This window comes from Stylophora pistillata, unplaced genomic scaffold (genome assembly GCF_964205215.1).
Source record: "Stylophora pistillata unplaced genomic scaffold, jaStyPist1.2 SCAFFOLD_3502, whole genome shotgun sequence".
Taxonomy (NCBI): domain Eukaryota; kingdom Metazoa; phylum Cnidaria; class Anthozoa; order Scleractinia; family Pocilloporidae; genus Stylophora; species Stylophora pistillata.
The window spans coordinates 3,860-13,638 of record NW_028290792.1 but is presented as its reverse complement, the minus strand read 5'-3'; the positions used below and the strand labels follow the sequence as shown (position 1 = coordinate 13,638).

The window sequence follows — 9,779 nt, the reverse complement described above, 5'->3', positions numbered from 1 at the left end:
TTTTTCAGCTCTGAAATTATACTAAAACAATTATTCGCCTCAGGTTCGATGAATATTGTCGAATAATGCCCTCCACTTCGTCTCGGGGATTATTCGACGATATTCACCTCGGCTTCGGCGAATAATTGTTTAATAATTTTTATTTCTTAAGATAAAATCACATATCCTCAGTTACAACATAAACTCACAAGGAAAACTATTAAATGTCATATTTAAAAATTATCCTATTACTTAAAATGTTCTTAAACCTTTCAGTGTGGATTCTAGGGACAGAGACTGACGTATTTCTAAGATTGTATCTCATGCTCTTTTCCTTAGGTAAAAACTGGAAAAACGGGCATTCGGGGTCATTCCTTTTTTTTTTGTAGAGTGCCTTTTCCGCCTTCTCTAGCAAATCCCTGATATCTACATTCTTGGACATAAACTTCCTTTTCAAACACCGGTCCAAAAACTTCTGTATTATAGAAAGGTCGGAGTCTGAGGCACCATAAACCGGCAGGGCATAAGAAAAATTTGATAAAACTATAGCATTAAAAAGGTGATCTACTTCCTCCTGGGACATTCCTTCCTTACGTAAAGATGCTAATATGAATAATGACTTGTTCGCCTTAATTACCTTCGCGCGCACGTGACTACTACATTTACAATTTTGTTGGAAAGTAATACCTAATATGGATAACTCTGCACACTGCGCCGCGGTATATCCCTAACTGACGCGACGTCCTGATTAAAACCTTTTTTACGGAAAATAATCTCCTTGCATTTAGTTGGACTGCATGTTAGTTGGACGATAATTGTAGAGTCATCAGCATATTTAAACAAGGCTGGGCGACCTTCTAGATTGAACTCCAAATCATTAATAAACACTTTAAAAAGATATGGCCCACTGACACTACCTTGTGTCGTACCCATATTAACCTCACGCCACTGTCCCTTAAAACCGTTATAAACTACTCGCTACTGGCGTTTCTCGAGAAAACTTAAATACCAGTTCACAATAAGGAGATTCAATGGCAACTGCCTAAGCTTAGATGAAAGAGTTCATCATTGACACAGTCAAATGCTTTGCTAAAATCCATTGCAAACACTCGGACGGCTTGCAGTCTTGCTCGTCTAAATAGCTGTAGATGATATGCTGCATGCTCAAGAGCGCATCAGTGCAAGTCACCCCTGTCTTATAAGCAAGCTGTGTTGAACTCAGATGCTGTTGGACAATGTCTCGTGCATGGGTGTTATACACATATTTCTCGAATGCACGTGCAATTACAGGCGTGATCTTAATTCCTCTGAAATCCTGCTTGCCCTTAGGGATGTCAACCTTAGGGAGGGGGATCGCGTGGGTCCTTTTCCACTAGGAGGGCCACTTGCCAGTTTTCAAGGAAACATTGCAGATCTTATGAATGACACTTGTGAAGATCTCAGCGTGATCCCTCCAAATCTAAAAGGGAATGAGATCTGGTCCCATAGCGGATTTCTTCAGATGTTGAAAAGAATTCCACACGTGTCTTTCTGATATCTGAGGGGCTTCTAAGTTGTTATCCACAATAGCTGTTACAGGCTTCGTATATGCGTCACCAGTGCACAAATCGGCGAAGTAGCCGTTTAGCTCCTCCAGTGATTTAGTGTCCAATGTAACATTAGCAGAAATGCTGCGTCGTTGGGACAAGTTATCTACGTGCTTCCACCATTCTCTGGATCCGACAGGTGCCTTTGCGAGTGTTCTTCTGTTCTTACCAATCAATTCGCTTAGTGTTTTGTTAACCTTAGCCAACCGATCTTTAGTGCTTTGAGCTATTCTTGACCTTACCATCATTAACGATTTTACTAAGGGTGTTATCCACACCGGATCTCGTGATGACATGCGCACCGATCGTAACGGCATATATTCATCCATGTGATGTTTAATTTTTGCTTCTAACTTATTCACTGCCTCCTCGACATCATTGAAGTTTAAGACACTGTCCCAATTCTCACTTGTTAGTTTTAAGTACAATCCCTCCTTACGGTGTCTTCTACAATCCCTAATGCGACCGTTTTGTCTGATCGCCTTTAATTTCGTTCCTGCTGGTAAAAATGACCGCTGTGTGATCTGTTTTTATAGACACAAAGTATGGAGTGCTCTTTGCAAATAAATCCGGCCGGTTTGTGAAGACCTTGTCCAAATACGCATCACCCCTTGTTATTACGTAGTTGGTTAAAAAAACACTGAGTGAGCAGGTTGAAGGAAAGGATATAGCAAGTGGTGTGCCTTTCAATTAAGGTATACTTCATGGAAAGCAGTGGAAAAAATTAATAAACAAACAGCAAGTAAATGTCGATATGGTAGGTTTCATAAATTTCAATACATTATGACATTGTTATTACTTATCTGCCACTGACATCATTTATCACTGGTGGTTAACAAAGAACTACCACCAAACGTTTTTAGTGAATTGACTCCTGATGGTTATTAACAGGAAGGGGGACGCTGAACTTATCGAAATCATAATTAACCAATAGATATTCACGTTGCCGTGCGACTGTACAGATATAAATCACAGGTGACATTAAAATGCATATGCGTTGACGAAAAAAAACAAAAAGAGGTGGATACGATAACGATACTGTAACCAGTCGCCTGATAGCAGCAAAGAGCAAAGTGGCACCACTGAATCCGATGCCAATTACCCAGACTGGAGCTCATGGGTGCGATTTTAGGGTTACACTTGACACAGTCGTTGCTGACAGCCTTAGAAGTACCGATGCAAACCGTGACGTTTTACTCTGACAGTACAGATGTTCTATGGTGGATTCGAGGACGCGGCAAGGACTTCCAACCGTTCGTAGTCAACGGAATTGGTGAAATACAGATGTTCACTGAGCCGTCAAAGAGGCAGCATGTCTCTACCAAAGAGAATCCAGCCGATTTATGTACAAGAGGGGTCACACCTTCAGAATTAGCCAAATGTTCCTTGTGGTGGAATGGTCCTGACTGGCTAACAGATGATTTCAGTAGGTGGTCAAAGATGAAAGTCCAGGACAGACCTAGTGAAATGCCAGAGATGAGAAACTCGAAAAGGAAAGAAGACACGAATGTCTATGCAACCCTTATGACGTTTAATCTTCAGAAAGGAACCGCACCGAAACAGAGCAACACGTTAAAAGAGTGGAGACTAGATCCGAAACGGTTTTCCAGTTGGACACGTTTGGTTCGAGTACACGCGAGTGTGAGAAGAGTACTACAAAATATGCGCAACAGAGACAATAGGAATGAAAGTATGAAACTGTTGCCCGATGAATTAAAGGATGCTGAAGGAGAAATAGTGCGCCTGGCACAACGCAACCCTTAAAGTTCGCAGGTTTTCTTCCATATGATACCAGATTTCCAATCATTGTACCTCGTGGACAGTGGGTGACGAAACTTATTGTGAAGCACTATCACAAGAGAGGAAATCTTGTTGCTGGAGTAAACTTCACTCTTTGCCAGTTGAGTGAGAGATTTTGGATTATCGCCGCACGCGAGGAGATTCGCGAATGGGATCATGAATGTAACGAGTGTATGAGAAGACGAAACAAGCCAGCTTGTCAGATTATGGCCCCACTCCCGCAAATGAGGCACCGTTTCAGCTTCAGACCCTTCGCCCAAACAGCCGTAGGTTTTGCAGGTCCTTTCTATACTGTTCAAGGACGCGGAAAACCACGACAGTAAAGGTGGTTGTGCCTTTTTACTTGCTTGGAAACACGAGCAGTGCATTTAGAGATGGCCTGGGGACTGGATAACGACACGTTCTTAGATGCCTTCGCCCGTTTTACCACTCGTCGTGGAGTTCATAAAGACGTGACAAGCGACAGAGGCAAAAATTTCATGGGCACAGAGGGTGAGTTAAAGAAACTAGTCCGCCAGTTAGACCGAAAACATCTTCAGAACAAGACAGTCGAACTTGGAGTGACATGGAGATTCAATCCACCGGCTGCCCCACATTTTGGAGGAGCCCATGAAATAATGGTGAAAGCTACTAAGAAATCCACGCACGCCGTTGTTGGAGAACGGGACGTGAACGACGAGGAGTTAATCACAGTGTTCGCAGGGGTGGATTCCCTTCTTAATTCCCGTCCGTTGACTTATCAGAGTTCAGATCCACGAGACGATGTCCCATTGACACCTAACCATTTCTTGCATGGCCAAATGGGAGGACAGTTCGCTCCTGAGGCCGTTTAAACCACTACTTTGCATCAGCGTCAACGATGGCGAAAGGTTCAAGACATTATTTCACGTGTGGAGGAGATGGCTCAAGGAAGTTATTCCAGCCCTTAACAGTCGACCAAAGTGGACTTCAGAGTGCCGAGACCTAAAAGTTGAGGATGTAGTTCTTGTAAATCAGCCCGATACCCCAAGAGGACGTTGGCCATTAGGATGGATTGTTGAAGTGTATTCTGGACGAGATGGCCACACCCGTGTAGCTAAAGTTGCGTGTGGTGTCAAGACTGTCATGAGACCGATTAACAAACTGGTTCCGCTTGGAATTAACTGTTAATTGTTTAGTTGGAAACGCACTAGGACTACCTCCCAGTGTGGGGAGGGGGAATGTTAAGAAGAAGTCAATGAACTTGTGCGCGTGCGACTCGCGTGTGCGTGCGACTCGCGAGCGCGTGCTTTGGGACTTCGTAGGTTAATAATATCGTAAGCAAATCACGCGGACCTTGTAATTTTGACGCGTGCGATTTTTTATAGGGAGTTGAAAAGTTTTTAGTTTATCGAGTAGCAGTTTTGTTTAATGGTCGTTGTCGTTTACCGTGAGTCTGACAGTTTACCGTGTTGGAATTAAAGCGTTTGTTTGGATTTCCCGTTTCGCTTCCGAACAGTGGTATCTGTTCTAAACCGGTTAAGAAAAATCAAGCCGGAATCCAGTGCGAACAATGTAATATGTGGATCCATGTAAATACGATCGAAGTGTTGTGAAATATCGCCTACTATTTTCAGCATCCTGGCAAACCGCCCACGTACGTGGATTTGCTCATAGTGGAATCTTCCGAACATGTCAATCTCATTCTTCCACAGTTCAGTGGGCTCATTTAACTCACCGAATTGCTTTGAACCGCTAAACAAATCGGCTTTACCAGAATTCCCCCCTCCCCCCCCCCCCCCCTCGCCAAACCAACTTTATAGGAGCAAAGAGAAACCAACTAGGCGAGAGAATTTAACATACCTCGCTGTCAACTGCCGAAGCGTAAAGAACGAGATAGCGGACATCGCTGTTGAGATAAACGATCAGCAACCTGATATTATCTTCGACTATGAATCCTGGTCGAAACTTGACATTAACAGCGGTGAAACCTTTCCTGAGAATCATAAGACCTACAGAAAACGCAGGGATAACAATAAGCGAGATGGTGGAGTTTTCCAGGCCGTAAAGAATCATCCCATAGTGACTAGTCAGTTCGTTAAAGAATCGACTAGGCTCAAGGTAACACACATAACACCCTCGAAATTTTGTTATCGAACAATAACGACATCATTAGCAGAGTCAAAGTCATTGATGGCATAACTTATCATGATATTGTGTCATCTACTGTAAAAATATCATGTCCACGAAACGAAATGTGAAACGCAAAGTTTACATCGATACTGAAAAGGGCTGACTGATCGTATAAAGGTAATTTTGTAATATCAACTAAGTTGAAATTATAAATTGGCCACCGTAAAGGGTTAAAAACTGACGTTTTGCTCTGACGAAGGGCTAACGCTCGAAACGTCAGCTTTTTAACTCATTACGGTAGCCAATTTACAATTTCAACTTAGTTGATTTTACCAAATTAACTTGTTACCCCCACCGACACAGCACCACAGTTTCTTTTGATAGTATAAAACACGAGCAACACGTTTTAACTGCAACTCAGGAACTTAATTCAAGCGACGTATCAGTTTGAAAGAAATGTTAGCCATATAATGGACACTTGTAGACCTCAAAAATATGACCAGCTCGAGGCATAATCTGCTTTGGCTTAACCTATCACTTTGAAGGCAGACAAGACCTAAACAACAGCGTTATAACAAAGCAAAGAATTCAGGAAATCCCGCACAATGAAATGAATTCCGTGCTGCCAGAAAACGCGTACAAAAGAATTTGAAGTCTGCAAGGGAAAAGCACATCTCATATCTAGATCTAGATTTCCTCGGAGATGCGATTGAGGAAAACCCAAAACTCTTTTGATCATACATTAATAAAGCAATTAAAGAATGATGATCCCGGTGTAGCTGACTTCGAAGTCGATGGAAGAATTATATGCGACTGAAATCTGAAATCGGAACTTTTGAGCGATCAGTTCTCCAGTGTGTTTACGAATGAAGGTCCCACTAACATTCCCGTCTTCGGTACAAATCCGAAACCAAGCATTAGTACTATCATTGTTACGAGCCAACGTGTTATTAAGCAGCTAATACCTTTGAAGCCAAACAAAGCTAGTGGCCATGGTGAGATACCTCCGTGGTTCTTCAAGGCATATGCAGCGGAGATCGTTCCTATTTCAGCAGATATTTACGAAAACTCCATCGCTACCGGGTGTGTACCATCGAAATGGAAACATACTAATGTTTGTGTTGTGTACACGAATGGGGGAAAGTCAGATCCCGCGAATTATAAACCCATCTCACTAACCTGCATCTCATCAAACGTCCTTGAACATATCATCCACATCCACGCGATGAAACACCCAGAACAACACGCAATTCTCACGGAAATGCAGCACGGCTTCAGAGCAAAGCGATCTACAGTCAGACAACTGATACTGACAATCCATGATTTGACCGAGACTATCCAAAAAATAGTTCTGTCCATGCTATAGTTTTGGACTTTAGTAAAGCCTTTGATAAGGCTCCCCACAAACGCCTCATCACCAAGCTACAGTACTATGGCATTCGTGGACCCCTGCTTAGTAGGTTTGAGACATTCAAAACAAACCGCTCCCAGACAGTGGTGTGTAATGGCAAGAGCTCCCGCCCTACCCAAGTAACATCTGGGGCACCCGCTTTGAATAATGCCGGATTTGAAATGGCGCAAGCTGCCTCATCTATTCCTGGTAAAGCAAGTAAGGTCATGGGAATGATGAAAAGGAACCTCTAGAACAGTCCCAAGGAAGTTAAAGAAATTGCTTACACGACCACAGGGCGCCCAAAGCTGGAATACGCTTGTGAGGCTCGGGACCATCATCTCCAAAAGGACATCTCTTCTCTTGAGAGGGTTCGAGGAAAGCTGCACGATTTTGTAGCAACAACCATCAGCCTACATCCAGTGTTAATGAAATACTTCAAGAGCTAAGGTGAACCACCTTAGATTTGAAAACAACAATTTCTCGGCTAATTCTTGGATATAAGATGAGTCGAGGGAAAATTAATATTGACACTAATGTTTCCCTGCGCCTTCTCACCAAACTTAGGACATGTGCGAGCCACAATTTTAGATACATTCAAGGAAAGTTACCAGGAACATTTATTTTTATTCTTTTTTCCCCAGAACTATAAGAAGTTGGAACACCCTTGAACATTTTACATCTGAGCTTTTAAATTATTAAGATAACAACAATAATTGGACCTTCTATTTCTTCACTTTACTTTCATATAGACAGTGTATGTAGTTGTAGACATTATTTTTAGCTGTAAATAGTTGGTGCGATATCTATACGATTTTACCGACTGAACATAAATGTAGATGTAGAAAGTCAAGCTTAAAACACAGAGAAAAATTAAAGTTTGGATCATTCACTGCGACTGCTACGTTGCTCAACTTTCCTGAAAAACGTTCTGCCGTATTCGTTTTTTATCTACAGACGATAAAAAAACTTGATGAATCAGTGCTTATGAGTAGGAGCTTTTCGGGAGTTTGATGTAATCCTCCAAAAGTATGTCATACTGTGATTATGCACCGATCAACTTGCAGCTTTGACATCCCCCTACCGGGCAACCCACGGGCATTTGATCTTCGCCCATGCCCAAGGCTTTGTTGCCATGTTTTAGCAGCTGCCTGGTTCATAGAAACAGTTTCATCAATTGTAGTCGTTACAAGGTGGAGAGACATCGAATTGCATTAATAATAAGCAGTTCCTTCGACCTTGGAAAGAATTTAATCTTAGAGTTAACGTACCGAGTGTCTTGCTCATAATATGCTATACTTGCAATGCTACTTAACTTTTCTATGTGAAAATTTTAATGAAGCACTAACCCGGGCTAATAATACATTTGCACATATATAGTATCAGACACCGATGTCCTTTGATTGAATCCTGTATCATATAGTTGCAGTTATACAATGTGGTTGACTAATGATTAAAATAACGCACCCTATCGGATTAGCGATCTCCTCTAAACATGATTAAAATGATTTGTTCTGATATGTATCCTACTTCGATTCGATTCAGTTTCAATACTGTTACAAGAATTAACGTAAAACCCTTGTTATAGCTATAGTAATAGCTTGTGGTCTTGCCAACTAGGCCCTTATTGATGGTACGAGGTTTTGGAAAAAAAAAGAATTTTCTTTTCCTTTTTTTTTCTATACAAGTAGGAATGTTAGAATAATCACCATAAAATTGTCTTCGCTTTTGGGTCATCGCTTTTGGGTCTTAGGTCATAGCTCTTAGCTTCCGGAGGTCTTCGTTTTCGCTATAAACCGACCATGAGATCAAATTCATCAAATTCATTTACAGTTGCTCATATTATAGAAGAAAAAAATCTTTGCATCATGCTATATTTATATGGCGAGTAAGTTATCAATAGAAAATACTGGCTACGTAGATAATAACATTTAGAATGCTACTCCGTCGTTGAGTTTTGAGCTCTGATTGAACTGACTGCATAAAGAAAGCCGGGTTTTTTGACATTGCTCCCTAATAGAAAATAGGGGGACTGATTTGCAATCTTCTTTGTACGGGTTACTTTGCAGTCCTATTTCATTGTAGTTATCTACTTATATGATCCCTTAGTTGATTGGAAACTACTGGTTGAGCAGCTTTGTCATTGTTATTACTAACCTGTCATCGACATCATTCATCACAGGTGGTTACATGGCAATCAGTTAAAAGAACTACCAACAAACATTTTTGGTGACTTGAGTCGGCTGGAAACCTTGTGAGTAGCACTCTCTGATGTCTTTGATAATGTAGTTGTAAACAAGATAGGTTAAATCAAGAGCAAAGCCGATTCTAAATCCTCCCTTGATTGCAGAATTTAATTCATGTAAAAAATTCACTCAAGTTTGTTATATAATTATTTTTGATAATGATTTAGTTGGGATTTGGCTGAGCTTAATACGTAATAAATCTTTTATTAACCAAGCTTGTTCGGTCAAGGTGGCTGGATATTACATTTTCATGGGCTTCTACTTCGTCTCGATCCATAAAAACGCAAAAAAAAAAAAAAGAAGTCGGTCAATATCCATCCATCTTGAACTCACAGTTAGTCAATAACGCTGATCTATTGTCACTTGTTCTTCAATAATTTTTCACTTGTGCAACCGTGGGAAAATGGACTGGAATTAATTTTTCTTAAGGAAGGATTTCTGGGATCAATTTCAAATGATAGAGTTTTTTCACCTTCTTTTATAGCATGTCCTTTTCTAAACTCACTGGAAAAGTATCTAGTGACAATAGACTCATCAGCATTTAAGGAAAAAACCAATGACTGGGGCAATGCAAAGGTCTCGCCATTTCTTATTTTGAGAAATGGGAAAAAATTTACCGAAGATTTTGATCTTTTCACAAGTTAGATGGTTGAGAATTTGATTTAGCTGTAGACCATACGTTCTTTC

At 41.0% G+C, this 9,779-nt stretch overlaps 1 protein-coding gene and 1 pseudogene across 1 annotated transcript; one reads left to right on the top strand and one right to left on the bottom strand.

Annotated features, from left to right (window-relative positions):
* Window positions 1-377: 377 nt before the first annotated feature.
* Window positions 378-1,810, bottom strand: LOC148715970 (uncharacterized; annotated as a pseudogene).
* A 1,929-nt stretch (window positions 1,811-3,739) lies between these two features.
* Window positions 3,740-4,198, top strand: LOC111347393 (uncharacterized). The gene has a single exon (XM_022954643.2). The coding sequence runs from the start codon at window positions 3,740-3,742 to the stop codon at window positions 4,196-4,198; it is 459 nt and encodes a 152-aa protein (XP_022810378.2).
* The last annotated feature ends 5,581 nt before the right edge of the window (window positions 4,199-9,779 follow it).

Excerpts from the sequence above, each read along its gene's own strand:
- LOC111347393 (XM_022954643.2), top strand. The coding sequence starts at position 3,740 with ATGGCCTGGGGACTGGATAACGACACGTTCTTAGATGCCTTCGCCCGT.